Below are 18684 nucleotides of genomic sequence, written 5' to 3'. Positions count from 1 at the left end.
AAGCACCTCCCAGTCACACAAGAACAAACCAGTTGCACTCCAGCACCTCTCTGGAGCACACAAACTGCTCTCTTCAGTACTGAAGTGTTGGGAATTGGCATAATTGTTCGATCTAAGCTTGCTTTAAGCAACCAGGGGTAGGCGCGGCGCCGGGGCCAGCGGCGCTGCGACATCACAGCGCTGAGCCTGAGCCCGACACTGAGACATCGGAGCGGCGCGGGACATCGGAGCGCCGCCGGAACATCGGAGTGGACATCGGAGCGGACATCGGACCGGCGCCGTAGCCAGACACCGAGCCGCAAACGCTGTACACAGGACTCACGGTGAGACGCGGGGACTCACGGTGAGAGACGCGGGAAGCGGAACCGCGCAGGGACGCGGGAAAAGGAGCCGCGAAAAAACGCGGGACATTGAAGTAATCGCGGTGCGATGCGGGACATCCGAGATCGAGTTGCTACGGGAGACCAGAGGCGTCAGTGGACAACGGCAGCCGACCCTCACCGTGTGGCGAGTCGGCACAGAGCAGAGGGATGGACATCAGGACCCTGCAGCCTGTCTGACGGAACCATGGAGGCAGCGGCAGCAGCGGCTGTGCTGTTTCGCTCTAGCATTCCTTTTATAAGAGGTTTATCTTGCAATGCAAAAAAGACTATTCGTCCCCAGATCGGTGTTATAACTATGTTTCTGGATAATATTCCGTGGGGTTGCCACATTCTACAGACTATTAATGACGATTTAGCTCTATTGCAGGGCAGGAGTGCAGAGACGCAGATTACACCGCCAAATGACCACTGGCAGGCTTGTTCACAAACAGCTGCTAGGGTTGCAGCTGGCACGGCCTGCAGCCGTATAGCAGACGTTACACTCTCTTTCCTAACTAGTAATCATGTGTCTCATCCATTTGTGGTGAATGGTCAGTGGCAAAAAGAAAAGGGGGAGAGTAAGGGGCGACAAAGACAGAAACGGTACCAGGAGGATGCCACTGACACTAACAGCACGGGTAATAGGAATAGTATAAGTGACACAGGTGCAGGGCAGCGGCGGGCACTGCCGCGCTGTGGGGCGCTTTGCCTGCTGCTTGCCCTCACCTGCCTGTGCACTGCCGCCGACAGTGCTAGAACAAAATGTGAAGACTGCTCAGATGGCAGTGATGAGAGTGCTTGTGTGAAGATGTGTGCTGAATCTGACTTTGTGTGCAACAGCGGTCAGTGTGTGCCAAACAGATGGCAGTGTGATAGGGATCTGGACTGTGAAGATAGGTCTGACGAAAGTTCTGAGCTGTGTCATATGAGAGCATGCTGGGTAAATGAAATCAGCTGTGGTCCTCAGTCAACCCAGTGTATCCCAGTGTCCTGGAAATGTGATGGTGAAAAAGACTGTGACAGAGATCCTGATTGCAAGGATGGAAGTGATGAAATTAACTGCCCTTCTCAGACCTGCAGGCCAGACCAGTTCAGATGTGAAGATGGGAACTGTGTCCATGGGAGTAGGCAGTGCAGTGGTGTGAGAGACTGTCTGGATGGCACTGATGAAGCAAACTGTAACAGTGTTATTCAGTGCTCTGGACCTGGCAAATTCAAGTGCAGAAGTGGAGAATGCATAGATATCAATAAAGTGTGTAACCAGCAGAGAGACTGCAAGGACTGGGGTGATGAGCCCCTGAAGGAATGCATCATAAATGAATGTGACTGTCCAGCTGGGTTTGAGTTTGTAGACAAGAGAAACTGTGGAGATATTGATGAATGTCAAAACCCTGGTATCTGTAGTCAAATCTGTATCAACCTGAAAGGTGGCTACGAATGTGAATGTAGCCGTGGCTATCAGATGAATTCTGCTACAGGAACCTGGAAAGGGCCATACGGGTATAGAAATACAAATAACACCTGTGATTACAATGACGCTGCTAAGCAGGGTTTAGGGGTTTATAGCATGGAGACAAGGGGTCACAACTACAGTGTTTGGAACAATTGTACAGCTTTGGCCTTACCTCCTGATGTTTTTCTGATTTGTGGGGATAGGGGCTGGCAAGGTATTGCTGCAAATGCTATCAGATGTCCATGTTACTTAGATAAACTCATTGTATTTGCTCCTAGCTTGTTACAGTTGTGTGAGATCACCAGACATAAATGGGCATTGCTTGCACCGGATTGCAATGATAATGTTGAATTGTGTGGGGTTGCAGCTAGAGCGGCATTGGCAATTTTAGTGCCTGGAGTGGCATCTGCGGCCGCACGTAACAACTGCTTGGCTGCGGGGATCGGCTGTGGTGTGGACGCCCCTAGGTGCACCCTGAGCGTTTTGTTCAGAGGGGACTCCACTCTCAGCCGCTCACCGCAGGAGCAGACAAAGATCTCCTGAAACTGCAGACAAACAGTATGTTTCCAGCTGCTGGAGGGATACTAACTGGAGTGTTAATAATTGTATGTGTTATTCTTAAATGTCCAGGTATTTTGTGTTGAAAGTATTTGTGTAAGGGTAAGGTTTTAAAACAAAGTGTTGCAAGTCATTTCATGAGGAACACAATGAGAGACAATACTTGTTTGTTTGCTTATCATTCTAAATTATGTTCTTGTGGTATGATTGAGAGTGAGATGTGCCAGAGGCCTCTGGGTGTGCGATTGTGCTCTGTATGTGTGATTGTGCTGTGTACTGTGTGAGTGAGAGCGCGCTTTTGCCACAGTGCAGGTTATTGCCTTAGTGTAGGTTTGCCATAGTGCAGGTTATTGCCATAGTGCAGGTTTGCCACAGTGCAGGTTATTGCCTTAGTGCAGGTTTGCCACAGTGCAGGTTATTGCCTTAGTGCAGGTTATTGCCATAGTGCAGGATTCCGGAATATGGCCCTAGTACAGGTTATCATTGCCATAGTGCAGGATTCCGGAATATAACCATAGTTCAGGTTATTGTTGCCGTAGTGCAGGATTCCGGAATATAACCATAGTACAGGTTATTGTTGCCACAGTGCAGGATCCCGGGCTATAGCCATAGTACAGGTTATCGTTGCCATAGTGCAGGATTCCGGAATATAGCCATAATTCAGGTTATTGTTGCCATAGTGCAGGATTCCGGAATATAGTCTTAGTACAGGTTATTGTTGCCACAGTGCAGGATCCCGGGATATAACCATAGGGCAGGCTAAAAGCATAGGAAATTGGTGCCGGCAAAAATCAGAAGAAATGGATTTATTACAGCGCTGTTAGAAAAACGGGGAGTCAATTGGGGCAGGGCTAGTTGTGATCGGTTGAGCAAAATCAAGTTTCACTAGTACGGAGTCATTGTTTGAAGTAGCCACTTGGAGAAATTTAAGGGAATGTACTGTTTAGACCTTTTCAACTCACAAATTCATTACTTTCCTGAAAGAGCACATGAGAAAGAGTCAATATGGTATCAATCCTTTCAATCAATGGTTCACTGATTTGTTTGAAACAATGCATAGATGGTTACTGGGATTAGTCAAAGGGGGATTAAGGATTCTGTTCATTGTGGTGTCAATCATCATTACACGTAGTATTGTGATAAATGTGGTTAAAGGGTTACTTGCAAAATGTTATAGGGATTTTGAAGTGGTGCCGGGAACAGGTACCCAGTGGATCACTGCAAAGTGGACTGAAGCAGTTTTAGAATCTGCACACGCTGAAGACGACCATGAAGAGGTTCCTGATAATCATTCTGACAATGACGTGGGCTGTGACACCTCAAGGACTGTCAAGAACAGCCTTTGATCACCATCAAGTGATTAGGTTTAAGTGTGTTACTATTAGATTGTGTTACCATTAAGTGCTTACAGTAATTGTAGTGTTATTAGGATTAAGTTATATAGTTGTGTTATGTTATGTATTTGACATCTGCTGTAAAACCAAGTACTGCTTGTACAAAAAGAAAACAAGGGAATTGTTGGGAATTGGCATAATTGTTCGATCTAAGCTTGCTTTAAGCAACCAGGGGTAGGCCTTAGAAATCTCAGGGCCTGCTGTAGCTGAGCAAACCAAGCTGCCAGAGTAACTATGAGAAGCTCCCACTGCAATGACTCCCACATCACCCAATTAAGGAACTCAGATAATATTGTTATCAGCAGCTGGCCTCAAGGACTAGGTCTACGTGGCCGTTAAGCACAAAGGGGGTTGTTTTCCTAACTTCTAATCAAAAGGGGGGTTCTCTTCTTGCAGGTGGTGTTATTTTCTTAACGGTTTGTCTGAGTGCTTTTGACCAATAATCTTGTGTGAAACACTGTCCACCCCTGTAAAATACACTATAAAAGTTGGGCTATTCGGGCAACAAAATGGTGAAGCACGATCTGACTCTGCTGGTGTCTGTCGTGCTTTCGTCCGTGCTTCGCAACACTGAAGAATCTTCTGGGGCACCCAAGTGACCCCAGAGGAATATAGCATCTTCCTAGAGAGCCCAAGGATATTCTCAGGGCACACAAGCAACTCCCTAGGGCATACAAGCATACCCCTGGGGCACAAGAAAAGCCTCCCTGGGGCACACAAAGTTATCCCCTAATCACACAGAGTTGTGCCCCTGTCACCGAAGCATGTCCCTGCAGCACAGATGCACCTCCCTGGAACAACCAAGCACCTCACCGGAGCACACAGAAATCTTCCCACCACATGTCTATATCTGAGTGGAGAACCCACACGTCTCCCCAGGGTTCCAAAACACCACCCGGGGCACACAAACCTCTCACTGGAGATGGGAAGCACCTCCTTTGGCACCCAAGATCTTCTGTGGGATGCACAAGATCCTGCCAGGCATCATCTGAAGGCACATCAGCATTTTTCATCTGGCACCCAAGCATCTCCCTGGTCACCCAAGCATCTTTCTGGACATCCCAGCATCTCCCCAGAGCAATCAGGCATCAATCCAGGTCATCCCTACACCTTCCAAAAGCCCCAAGGCTCCTCCCTTGGGCATTAGATAATGTATCCCTGGGGCACACAAGCAGTATGTCAGAGCACCAGAGAATCTCCCCAGGCCACACAAACACCTCCCTTGAATATGCAGGCACCTCCATGAGGCTTGGGTCTCTCAAGGTGCTGCTTGGTCCTCTATTTAGGTGTGTGGGTAGTTAGATGTCGTGCTGTACGGAAAGGTGGAGCCCCTCCCTTGATGGACAGTAGCGTGTGGGCTGTGATGTAAGCAAGCGGAAGTGGCGCTATGGGCCTCGGGTATAGAACCCCATCTGACTCGACAATAAACGCCAATTGCCATCCACCATATTACAGAACAATATAACATTCTCCATCACATCTGCATTTCTGAAATGACCTTTCTTTTATTAAGTTCTTGCCACTGTAACAGAACAGTCATTTCCATCTACTTTACTAACTTTTCCTAAATGCTACTCACTTTGCTACATTTTCAGCTCCAAATTTTGCTATCAATTTACTTCTAACATGCTCATCATCCTTTTGCAATTCTAAATCGTCCTCTCTGCTCCATACAGGGGATCCATCCAAACGCTGCTCTGTCTGCAGAAAGTATGATGTAGTCTCCACTTCACCAGTGTTTTTCAGAAAGGCCTGTGTAACAGTGAACAGGTCCACGTTAAACCTTTCCATGAAGTGCCGCATCGTTTTCACTACTTCTCCCACCACACTGGAAGAAGAGCAAGTGCTTCTTGGTCTGTCTGCCCTTTGTAACCGAGTGCCAGGGACATTGGTGTGTGTGAGCCGAGGGACCGAGCGGCCTGGGGTTGGTCGCCGTGCCGTTCCTGAACCGGGTCGCCACTGCCCCCTGAAGGCAACACATAAGTTAGTGATACTACTGAAAGAGTTGTGGTTCAGATGTAGATCTGATTTCTCCTAAGCACGCTGAATTCACAGCTGTTGATCCTCCAGAGGAGGCTTTGCAATTGAACATGTGGAGAATAGGTAAATTTCCCGCTGTTGTTTTCCTCTCCTCTTGTTTTGTTTTGTTTTTTTCCTAGTAGCATAGGCTTAAGACTCTGAAGAAACGGGCTGCTTTTTTTCATTTCCAGCACTGGCTGTTCCTCCTCAGTCCCGCCTTGTATTTTTTCAGTCATAGGGTATGTGAATGTAAATTCTTGGGAGAGAGGTAGAAAACTCTGTTTCAACTGGTGTTTTTTTCAGCTCTGTGGGGAGAACAAATAGGGTGGTTTTGAATATTCTGGCTCTTATTCAGAGCAGCATGTGGAGGGAGAGAGATGCGTTTGCTTTTTTAGTGCAATGGCTTCAGAAGCAAGAGGGGAAAAAACACTTTCTCTGGGAGCTGGAGAAGGTGTCCTAATCACCGGAGAGGTTTCTAAATGGCATATCTTTGCGAGTGTTCTGTAGTCCGGAGGTTTTTGTTTGTTTGACTTTGGAAGGTTTTCCTCTTAATATTCACGTCCTTCAGCAGAAGTGAGAAATGTGATCTTATTTTGTGCAGTGTCGCGGACCCTCCGAAATCTGCTGGGAATGATGAATACCTCGCACAGTACCAATGTGATGACGGTGGAGAGAAGGAGAAACCAAGACGATCAAAAGAACGTGACCTCATTTCAAAAGAAAACGTTTTGTCCGGCAAAGAGTCTTGTGAGCCTGGTGAGAAATTGCGGCAAACTTCCTCTCTCAAGTCTGACACTGAATGTAGCTCTAAAAACCTTTCCTCCTCAGCTATTACAGAGAGATGCCAAGATACAAAGGACGAGACTAAAAACACTGACAAAGGGCGTTACCAAAGCAAGAGGGAACGTGCTCCTACTGAAGAGAAGGAGAGTCAAAAAGCAGGTCCTTCCAGCAAGAGGAGGTGCTCTCAGAGCATGGAAGTTGTTGAGCAAAAGCGTCACAAGCAGGAGTACTGGGAGGGAAGCAGGTGCAGAGCTTTCCCTGCTGAAAGAAACAGCCCTGAGAATGGCAGACGAGCAGTCAAATATTGAAAGTACAGATCTGGCAGTGGAGGAAGATCAGAACAAGGTAGCAATAGATATTACCGATCCAAAGGGGAAAGAAGTTGGAGCAGAGAAAGATACTATCGAGATGAAGCACGGAGATGGGAAAGATGTAGCTATTAGAACGATTACTATTCACCTCATGCGACAGGAGACAGTAGAGAGAGAAAATTCTCTCACGGCGATGCAGCCCTTGACAAATCGACTGCAACTTAACTACAGCAGGTCACATAAGCGTTATCATTACAAAAGCGGATGGCCTCACGGTTCCCTCTTGAGAGAGGAAGATGTACGTCGCTTTAGCACACCCCGAGCAGACTTGCATTGTTGCTCAGTACTTCAGCAACATTCCGGAAGACATTCTCGTGAAAGACATGCGCTTCCACCTGTGTCAGCTCATTTGGAGAACTGTCGCCAGAAAAATGAAACAGAAGGAAACAGAAAAAGAAAATATACCCGTGCAGAAGGTAGTGAAAGTGAAATAGAAAGGAAAGACAGAAAGATAGAAAAGGAGCTTTTAGTTGGTGAAAAAAATGCAAAAATATCACAAGTTCTAGAAGAAAAAGAAGTCTAAAGATAAACATGGAGAGAAGGATTCCAAGTAAGCAAGGATTCCAGCATACTCCGCATTTTTTATCCTAATTCTTTTCTGGGTGCTTCTCATGTCTTCCTTTTTTTTTTTTTTCTCCTTTTTTTTCTTCTCTTTTTTTCTTTTCTTTTCTTTCTTTCTTTTTTTTTTTTTTTTCTGGTAGTTTCTAAGTTATTTAGATAGCATCAGCTGACTGGGGATCATGTTGTTAGGTTGATCAGTGAAGACATGAAAGCTATTGTTGAATTGTGTCAGAGCTTTGGACCACATAATTCGAATCACATCCGTACACCATTCTGGATTAGGTTAAAAGTTTTTTTCTGCTTGCACCTATTCCAGAGCTAGCCATTGTTAATGATCTGTGTACAAACCAGGACCTATGGTCCTTCAATCTGACGGCTTAAGTTTGCTGCATCTAAAGTAAGTTGCGTGTGCACATAGCACCACAAAATAGCTGACATGCTGCAAATCATCACCTGTGGTAAAATAAATCAAGTTTCATATAGGCAACAAGTGCCACATCTTTTTTTTCTCTTTTTAACTTGCATGTTTCTTTCAGACTTCACGATTTGTGTTTCTGTGCGCTCCACTTTGACAATGCCAATCGCAAGCGTAAAAGAAGAAGAAAAAGGAGAAGAAGAAAAAGGAGAAACACCAGGAAAGCGAAAGGCTCCTTGGAACACTTAGATCATTGTTTCCAGAAGATAATGTGGGAGAAGAAGGAAGAATCCCATCCTCCAGATGGCTCTTCATGTGAGCAATGCAGAAGCGAGGGCAGTAAACAACCTTACAAGGAAAGGAAGCCTTCCAGCGCAGGCGAAAGCAAGAAATACAGCTCCATGGCATCCAACGAGTATATTAAAGGTAAGCGGCCGCAGTGTGTTTGAGGAATTCCTTTTATATTAATGTAGAGATTATTTCAAACAGTCTTGAAGTGCTTGATGACTTAACAGTCTGCAGATTTATTACCAAATCAAAAAAAGCCGACTTGGTAGACTATTTTTTTCCCAGTTTTGAATGACCACTAGGAAGAAGGTTGTTCCGGCATCAAACAGGATCTTGGCTTCACCCGGACAAGCACTATCACCCATTTTCATGGCACTTTTTAAAAGATCAGTAGAGAATATTTTACAAGTTGTGCAGAAGATCTTCCCGTATGCACAGCTTGCGCTAAAGGAGGACCGACAGCAAGATATAACCACAGCATCCACTTCTTTATAATTCCTCTAAAGCAAAAACTTGTGGTTTGTGCAATCAACTTAAACCTTTCAGACATAATGATGGTAGAATTTTATTTTTTGCATGTGCATGTCTTTCTTTTGGGCATGTCTGGAATATAACGCATAGGTTTTATTGTGGATTCGAAACTGAAATGCCAAATGGAAGCTCTGAATGACTCAATACACAGTAAAGGACGATGCGTTCTCTACTGAAGCATCCTGCTTCTGATGGCAGCTAAGATAATTAGCATTTGTAGAGGTTGACTTGAGGTTTGAAGTATAAGGCACCTCTTTTTCTTTCAAAAATCAAAACTCAGATCTTTGGAGGGGAAGCATTTCTAGGTCAATGTTTCTAATTCCTTTCTGAAGAATGTCAGGACCAGGATACAAGTATAACTGGTCTAAGCTAAATATTGTTTTAGCTATCATCATTTTTAACCAGTCTCCTAATTTAAATGTTTGTGGATCATACTATACATGTGCACGTGAGATCAATTAGCATTGATACTTACTAGACGAATGGAATTCTGTGACCATCACATCCTTTATCACCGTGCTTTCATTGTGGGAACCTCCTCCAGAAAGAAATGTTCTTGTTTTTTTTTTTTTTTTTTTTTTTTAGTTATTTAGCAACTGCAGAAATTGTTCGTAATCTCCTTTATTCCAAGGGGGAGAAAAAAATCACCAAGAGTAGCATACCTTATCACATCAGTGATACCACATCAGTGGGACTTAGTACAGCTTTGTAGGGCCTTGTGCCATCTCCTTAAATCTGTGGTGGGATGAACTCTAGGAAATAGCTTTCAGTGTGTGCTCTCAAATGAAGAAAGGGTTTTGGCACTTATTTAGAAGCTGTATTAATGTAAGAGAAAGAGACAAAGGCTATTCAGGAAAGTTAACAAACCTCTTTTGCCTTTCAGAGCATTTCAATCGTATTTTACAAGATGATATGTTCGACAGTGATGACGATGCATCCTTGGTTTCTGGAGATGAATTAAAAGATGGAATGCCTGACGGACCAGAGAAAAAACGCCTCTGTTTCAGCAGGTAAAGAAAGATAGATCCCTGTTACGTTTAAATTCTCAGGTCTGCTGAGTCTTTTAAACAGTTCCAGCTGTTAAAAGTGCGAGGGGTGGTAGACGAAGGGGTAACATCAAGTTTGTGTGTTGAAGAGGTGCTTGGTATTCACAAGAAGAAAGGGTGAAGGGACTAAAGTTGTAATGAAGTTGCTCTGAATGACTAAATTGAAAAGCCCAGGCTTCTCTTCCTAAGCCAAAGTGATCCGTAGACTACCAGAACACGTTGACTTAATCCATGGCATTCTTTGAAAGACTCAAGACCACATAAATGTCCTGTCTGTCCTTTTAGCTAAAAATACGCCAACTTTATGGGTTTGTGTTGCCACCTTTTGCCCTTCTGTTTTCCAGGATTGTTAAACCAGTAGTGAATTATGTAGCAGAAAGAAAACTGAGAAATGGCTTGTTAAAACACCTTGAGAAAAATTTGAACGGTGTCTTTATTTGTTAAGCCACCAAGTTGTGTTAATCTTTTGGTATTTTAGTATGGAAGTCATGCAAGCCCACAGTTGGAAAGTTAGATCATGTTGTTGCAGCTGGATCAGTTATTTTTCTCAGTTTCTGTTGCTGTGCTGTCCAGAAGATTTTCTGTGCTTCAGAGCAAGGCTAAGTCTCTAGCATCTTTGATTTAAGCCAGCAAAGGTACAGCCTGATTGTAGTGGGGAAACAAATGCTCCTAGCAAATTTATTTCCTAGTAGTAAAGCAAGATTGCAGGGATATTAATTTGCAGTCTTGGTTTAGTAAAGAATAGGAAACGCAAGGGAAGGAGAGGAAACATTTGGGATGACTGAATAACTTAACTGGAAATCTTACATGTATTTAATATACCACTGCCATTTGGATTATTTGGGGAGGGAAAAGAAAGTCTATAGGAAAAATACTTGGAACGTCTGTGTGTCTGTCTATTCAGCGCCTCATTTATAAACTTGTTTTCTTAACTCTTGTTCTAGGAGTGCTTTCTGCGAACCAACATCATGCCGGCCCCGTCCGCTAATAGTAGGAAAAGAAGGGTACGACCAGGTTTCTTACGTGGCACCCGCGGTGTTGCACGCTTTGGAGAAGTTTCCCGTTCACACCCTGGACCTTTCTGTTCTGCTTACAAATGTTGCACTGCCAGAAGAAATCTGCGGACACGTACCTTTTTATTCTCATCGGATTCACTGACTGTATGTAAAGGATCAATCGAGTTGCAAGTAAGGTGAGCAAAATTCATTGGTAATGGAGGTGGCCTTGTTTTAATGTGCTGGGATGTTTGCTTCTGTCTGAAAATCCCCTTTTCTTTTAGACAAAACCACAGACAATCTGGATGTTGTACATGTCCACATTTTCCATACTCAATTTCACAGTGAGGATGTTGCTAGCAGCTCAGAAAGCTGGGCGGTGTTGCTAATAAGCATCTCTTTGTGGAAAGAAATGCTGCTCATGTCACTGGGATCCAGAAAGTAGTTCTCATTGCCTCCTAAGACTGTGTGCTCCCAGTAGATGGCTCTGTACCAGACTGCATGTCGGCTACTTTTTGTAGCCTTCTTTTAAATTATATTAGTAAGGCAACCAAGGTTTGGGGCTTCTGTTTATTTTGTTTTCACACGGACATACACAACTTGTGCTGTTGCAGTATGTGCAATAAAAGCATTAACATTCACAAAACACTTCATTTGCACGCTGATGTGGTTTTAACTAGAAAAAATGAACAGATTTGGTGTTTTTACGTTTAGGCAGGAAATCCATTTTCTTGTTTGGCATCACTACCTCAAAATATTTTTACCTTTAGTGGAAACGTTTGAGAGCCATACAAGTAAGGACAGACATGTTACATGACTGAATACTGATGTGTCCCATAAGAGGGACATTTCCTTTCTTTGTTATGCGATGATTGTGGCTGTGGCCATACAGCTACGGTGTCTAGCCACTGCCTGAATATATCCTTCCCATCTTCTGACTAGAGTTCTCCGAATACTGATAATCTGAAAGGGTGCACAGAGAAATTCCTTATGTGAAAGGATGCTTGCCACTCTGTTCACGTAGTTTCATTTCATGGGGCAGTCCAATGGCTATGTAGCTATGTATTAACAGGTTATTCTACGTGTTTTAGTTTTCTTACCCAAGCTTTCCTTTTCAGTAGCTGATCCGAAATGCTCAGAAGACAGCACCAAGCATAATTTATGTCCCAGATATCCATTTATGGTGGGACAATGCTGGACCTGCCTTGAAACTTACTTTTCTAACTCTACTACATAACATTCCAGCATTTTCGCCAGTTTTGCTGCTTGCTGCGTCTGATGTATGTCACTCAGATCTCCCAGAAGAGGTATTTGTCAATACTTTTCTTACTATTTCTTCAGTGTCTTGTAATTTATGAATGCTTTCAGCATCAAAATGCTGTGCTTTGTTAAATGCATGCTGTTATTACTCAGGCACCCTAACAAATCACTTAAAATTTGCTTAGAGAAAAAGAATACTGTGAAAGCATCTGCTTAAGGTTTTTTCTGAGTCAAGCAAGTGACTTTCACCCCTTTCTCATGCATGCAAATAATAAATTAATACAATAATTCAGGTGGCTACAAAGTGGTTCAGTCAAGAATATGCAGTGCTTGAAATGACAAGAGGATGTCTTTACTGAAGAGATTTCTTCTGACAGTCTGCCATTCCATGCTATGTTGGGTAAACTGCTAATAATGCAATTTAGTAGAGAATTGAAACACTTTGATTAAAAAAAATAAAAAATCAGTTTCTTTCTTCAGATAGGCCAAAGCATTCCAAGCTGGAAAGCTGAGTTCCAATTTCTGCTAAAGTAACTTTGGAATCGAATTCTAGTTGTATTCCTAAATAAACTGTAGTAAAAGTACATGCAGGACTTCATTGACTTCTGAGAGTTTACATTAAGGGAAGGTGCCCAAAACAGGACCACACTGTTCTCATTCTGATTATTTTGTCTCAGTTATTGGGGGAAGAGAACGGGTCTAACCTAGAGGTGTTTATTATCAACTGCTTTGAAAGTGCTTGAGTTCCCACAGAAGTTTTTGTACAGGTTGTAAATTCCTTCTAAAATAAGTAGTGAAATTCCTTACCTACCTTTTAATACTAGAACTTGAACATGGAGGAAGACGTAGAGGTACTAGCTACTTCAGACACCTTTTGGTAGAGAAATAAAAACTCAGCAAAAAGCCCTCACTTGTCTGCTGAAGCCTTTCTCTTCCCTCTATAGCCATAAAGGTTCTAAGTAAAGGATGCAGCAAGGCAAGTAAATACAAAGGAGGCGCTGTTGGATGTGGTGAAAGCCATTACTTTATCAGTGTAGCGTACAATCCCTTCAGCGAGCTTTAATTCTACAGGTGATTCTTAAAGGCGATATTTGAATTTGCCGTGCCAGCCTGTGAAAATGTAGCCTTTTAAGGCCAGGAAGATAACTTTTTTCAGTTTGTGTTCTTCAGGTTATTATTAATTTGAAAAGGTACTCGTCTTTTTGGAATAGAATATGAGTTTTTGTGGCCTTAAATCTGAAATGTCTTTCCTCCTTCTGCTTTAGATCCAAAAATTATTTAATAAGGAATTTGGAGAAGTGTGCAATATTGAATTGTCTGGTAGGGCAGAGAGAGCAGCTTTTTTTGAGGACCTAATTCTAAATGAAGTGGCTAAGCCTCCTGTAAAGAAAAGAGGTGAGGAGGATATAAGAAGTACATCTAAAACTTTCCTATCAAAGTTACTAGCTCTTTGGGATTTGCTTTGGTGGTCATTTTCTGTCAGTAATTTGTCATATGTCATTTTGCTGACTCTCAAATGTCTCTTATGGGATTATTTGCTGAAAGCCCTGGTTTCATTCTAAAAAGCCAGTCCAAATGCCAACACAGTTTGCTCGTGAAAAGGCTTTGATACGTAGGCATGTCACAGCACTGAAAAGCACAGAGATCTTTCCTTATAATTACAAACAGTATTTACAGGACTACTTGAATGAAGTCTAAAGCCCTTTCTTGGACTGTCAGTTCCTGTGGGAACAGGAATAGGAGCAGCAGTTTGTAAAAATAAGTTTTGAGGTCCTGTTCTCTGTTTCATCTGGAACTCCTCAATAGGAATCAATCATAAGTGCAGTGTGTTTTCTTTTTCCTCCAATTGGCTGCTTAGATCCCTTTTTCTCCTTAATTTATTAGATAAGCCTAAACTAGGGGCGTGTATTTCAAAGACAGATGTAACTTGAATATACCTGCGGATCAGCAAAAGTCCTCTTCATGTGGGCATCCACTGGCTTTTCTTCCCCTTTTCTCCTAGGTTCTTGAGCTGTGAAAAATCTCGACAAATACATATGTCCTCATCTGAACTAGTCATTAGGCTCCTCTTCTGGTCTGAGGGAAGAAATCAGCACCTCTCGGCCCAGTTATCTCATTCTAAAGTAGATGCCTGCAATAGGTACTTCACAGGTGCAATTCATGCACCTTTTCCTCAATGTCGACAACAAAGAAAATGTCGGATGGCTTGCTCAGCTTTCACTGTTGTGATTTTCTGCAGCAAAGTGAAATAAATCTCCCACCCTCAGTGTTTCTTCTCTACCATGCACGTGCTTCTGACCTCCCTACTTCTTGTTGTCCTCTCCTAGCAGCTCTAATGCCAGTTGAAAGAGCCCTTCCATTTTTGAGAAGCAAACTGGTTAATTTCAGCATCTTCTGATGCATCGCAAATGTTCAGAGTTTTTAGGAAGTCGTTTATTTAAAGTTTTCAGAATAATTTTGGTAGACAGTGTGCAAGGTTAAGAAAACCTCTGAATGCTTGTATTTGATCTGCAGGTACCTGACTATGCCACAAGGATTAAAGAGCCGATGGATCTTTCAACAGTTCTGACTCAAATTGACTCGCGCCAGTACCTCGCTGCAGGAGACTATCTGAAGGACATCGATCTAATCTGTAACAATGCCTCAGAGTACTACCCGGATCAAAGATCTACAGGTGAGGATGTGCTTTTTAGCCCTAGTTTAAAATATCTGTCAGATGTATAGATGGATAAATGCTGTGTGTGGACAATAGACTTCGGATGGATTAGATGATTTTGGACATCCACAGAGAACATCTCATACCACATTGTAAATATTTTATCATTTTGCTACTTGGGTATGGAATTGTGATACAAGTGTTCCCAAGGAACTAGTGCTTTTGTGTTAATTAACTTCGATGTTGTTATGCTGAAAATATTCACTGAGATAATCTTTTGGAACCAACCTATGAAGAAAGCAATTTTTTCTGTGATCAAAACAGTTTCATTGGTTGGTAGACAACATTCAGATAAAGTCTGTAAAATTTCAGATCGTCACAGCGCCTATGTTTTGCAAGACACTGCATATTCAATGGTGAGGAACGAAATGGATACAGAGTTTGGACGACTTTGTGAACAAATTAAAGAATCTCGTGAGAAAAGAGGTACATGCTTTAACGCTAAGGATTTGAAGACTTGTCTCTGCATTTGTAACTGAAAATGCACGGCAAAGATCTTTGGTATCTATTCTTTATTGCAAGGTCACACCTCTCCAGCGTGTGCTCCATGTGACAACTCCAAGTCACCACGGCAGAACCCTGCTACTGAAGACGAGAAACCAGAGGAAGAGAGTAATGAAAATGAGGAGATGCCAGCGGCACCTGTAGATGCCAGTACACCCATTTCTAATGGCAAGTTGCATTTTATTCAGCTGCTCTTGTCATTCATACCTTCTCTGTTCTTGAGGCGCAACAGGTGTCTCTGATGCCTGGCTCTTTATGCCAGAGGTATTTTGTTTTCAAATTGACTTCCAAATGGGAGAGAGAAATCCAGAGGTCATTCATTCAATATAGTGATGAATTAAAGTTCAAAGAAAGTTGGTTCGTTTGATGTACTCTTACTGGAACTTCATTTTGTAAACAGAACGACCCCCCACTCAAGGATATCACAGCTTCCCTCCCGTACTAAAAATGATAGTACTCACCCTTGTAGGAGCAGCAATGTGAAGAAGGTCAAGGGCAGTAAGAAGGGTTCAAAGCTTTGATATAACAAGCCTTACACTTTTTTTGACAGAGCTCCTAATCAGCATCTTTCGCAAGGTCTGGAGATGGGAGAAAAACTCAAACTAGATTTTAATTCTAGGATGTATAATGTCAAGCTTGACTGTTCCTCTGAACAGTCAATTGAATTTAAATTTTTTTAATTTAAATTAATTAGTTTATTTTTTTTAATTTAAATTCAATTGAATTTAAAGTTTTGAATTTAAATTCCAATTGAATTTATGAAAAAAAATCCAATTGAATTTAAAGTTTTTTTGTTGTTGTTGTTTTTCACGAAACACTAAGTTTATGTGAAAGGTTTTGCTGCAATATCTTTTTGCCAAGGATATTAAGCTTAAGTTATCCACAAGAAAATGGTGGGGAGAGGGAAGCTTTAGTTTTGAAAGCTTTTTTTTTTTTTTTATTTTTCCCAGGTTTTTCTTGAGCACAGCAGCGTTTAAGTGTCTGCCTGCCATTAGTTGCCCCACTACCAAGTCAGGAGGGTTAATTAAACTTGCGTGAGGCAGAATTTCTTTATCTGAATCTACGTGGTTTGCATAAATATATTCTTATTTCCTTCTTTCCCTAGGATTATTCTTCTACCAGTATTGAATGTTTCAACGGACACCGTTTAAGATCAATGAGAAAAAGCATCCTGCGGTGTTCAGTCTCCAGCTTTGAAGAAAGTATGGCGATACTGAGGGGAAATGTCAACAGAAGACGCTTTTCAAGGTACTGTATTTCTGTATGTTCAATCTCTGTTCGATCTGTAGATTGAAAAGCAAGAGAGAAAGCATGTGCAGTGAGTTGTGGCCTGATAAACCTCTGGCTAAAATCAGCAGAGGCCTATGAGCATGCTGATGGCATACCAGTACCTTAAAACTAGAATCCCTCTTCTCAGTGGAAGTCTTCTGCTTTTCTAAAAAAAACATGTGTTTTTTTTCCCAAACCCCTTTGAGGTGTTGTTGTGGTGTTTAGCTGCCGGCCGGGTTAAACCACACAGCCCTTCTCCAACCCTCCCACCTCCCTCTCTGGGATGGGGGAGGAAAACGGGAAAGTGAAGCCTGCGAGTTGAGATAAAGACAGTTTATTAAGACAGGAAAATAATGATGATGATGATGATAATAGTACTGCTAATAGTAATGTGTACAAAACAAGTGATGTGCAATGCAGTTGCTCACTACCCGCTGACCAGTGCCCAGCGTAACCCCTAGCAGCCCGGCTGCCCCGCCCTATCCATGGTGCAGCATGTTGCCATAAGGCATAGAATTCTTTGGCCAGTTGGGGTCGGCCATCCTGAGTCTGTCCCCTCGCAGCTGTTGCTGTGCGCCGATTCTGATCGCTAGTAGGAGAGTGAGACACCGAAAGTTCCTTGGCTTGTTGTAAGTACTGCTCTGCAGCAACTGAAACATCGGGGTGGTATCAGCACTCTTGTAAACATCCTTTCACACTTCCTAAGCCAAAACATAGCAACCTACCCGCCACTAGGAGGAGAACTAACTCTGTCCTAACTGAAACCAGGACATGTATCTTTTCCACTTGGGTGCTATTGCTCATAATTTTGAGAATTCAACATGAGCAAGCTAGGAAATGTGGGTACATACAGAACCGCGTGTATATGGTACGCAACAGACTTGGGATGTGGATCCTGCGTGAGGCCTACAGGCTTCTCTTTGTATACCATGGAGCACTGGCTTGTAAACATGGTGAAATTTCCCATCCTTGATGGGTCTAATACAACAAGTCTTTCCTCCCTTCTCTCCCCTGTCCTCTTTCTTAATGTAGGCAGTTGAGAAAAACACAGGTAAGTGGCTGTAAGTCCCCGGGATACCTATTTACGCTGGTTACTGAAGAGGATGGCACTTGGTCACTCCATGGCTTTCATTTGGCCCCAAAGCCTTCTGTAGTCATCTGAATTCACTCCTCAGTGACTTTTCTGTGAAGAGAGGTAGGTGCAAACAGGAGATTTTATGAATTCCTTGGGGAGGGAGCAGTGTGAATTGCAGCTTCGTAGGCACAAAGCAAACTGTTCTAATTGTGCAAAGTAAATTGATACTTGGTAAGTTCAAACTTAGTTTTATAGTTGGCAACCACAAAAGTAAACCTTAGCTGTGATCCTACCAGCACAGTGGTGTAGCTCTTCCCTTCCCCTTGTCCTCTTGGCTCTTTTAATGACAGTGCAAGCAACAAACCTGTGCCAAAGGGTGCTGTATAGTAAACAATGGGCAGGCTTTTTTCTAAAAAGCACGAGTTTGAGTTATGTGGTGTTTGGGTGTTTCTCTTGAAACGATTCTTACCTCCTTGAGCTGTTAGATCATAATGCAGGAAATGAAAGTGCTGCATGCATAAACAGAGTAATCAAACATACACCTCTTAGGAAGAGGCTTGCAATGTAATAGTGTTTGTTTTGAGCACTGTTAGATACGGTTTGACATGAATGGAGTGAAAACACCTTAGAGAAAGGTGTTGATTGTTCTCACTTTTCCAAGACAGAAATAACTGGAGTAGATTTCCCTCCTGCATGGAACAAAAGTTGCACCTTTTTTTTTTGTCTGGCTAGCTTTCAGTCTCTTTAAGAATTTCTCTACAGGTCACAGTTTTAAGTAGACGGTTTAAACGTGCAGAGCGATAAGTAAGTGGAATGCAGTGGTTGTGACAACAACTTCTGATCTGAAATGTAAAGAAAACTCAATCCACTTCAGGGTGCCTTTTTTGTTTGTCTGTTTCCATTTTACAAGAGCAACGGTGAAATAAGGAGAATCCCATCTTCACTGTTTCAAAATACTTTGTTTCTGCGTTTCAGTCACCAGAACATTGAGGAGTAGAGCTGGTGCAAAAACTGTGAGACGAGTCCACGGAGAAAACAGGGACTTGGAGCTGCGCCGCAGCTGTAGAGTCGGACGCAGTCGGTA

At 42.8% G+C, this 18684-nt stretch overlaps 1 protein-coding gene and 2 long non-coding RNA genes across 3 annotated transcripts in view; 2 read left to right on the top strand and 1 right to left on the bottom strand.

Annotated features, from left to right (window-relative positions):
- Nucleotides 1–18684, top strand: part of LOC311425694 — a 112320-nt gene that overhangs the window by 75058 nt on the left and 18578 nt on the right. The gene's annotated exons all lie outside the window — the stretch shown is intronic.
- The window catches only part of LOC311425697, a 124400-nt gene that overhangs the window by 87874 nt on the left and 17842 nt on the right, over nt 1–18684 (bottom strand). The window lies entirely within an intron of this gene.
- Nucleotides 5908–10939, top strand: LOC311425649 (ATPase family AAA domain-containing protein 2-like; the record flags this gene model as incomplete). Its single annotated transcript, XM_084501593.1, has 4 exons — nt 5908–6542; nt 8038–8342; nt 9619–9745; nt 10726–10939. The coding sequence occupies exons 2-4, from the start codon at nt 8186–8188 to the stop codon at nt 10937–10939; spliced, it is 498 nt and encodes a 165-aa protein (XP_084357719.1). The 5' UTR covers nt 5908–6542; nt 8038–8185.

The sequence above is a fragment of the Aythya ferina genome (assembly GCF_964211825.1).
Source record: "Aythya ferina genome assembly, chromosome: 33".
In the NCBI taxonomy this organism is placed as follows: domain Eukaryota; kingdom Metazoa; phylum Chordata; class Aves; order Anseriformes; family Anatidae; genus Aythya; species Aythya ferina.
This window is presented reverse-complemented; position numbering and strand designations above follow the sequence as displayed.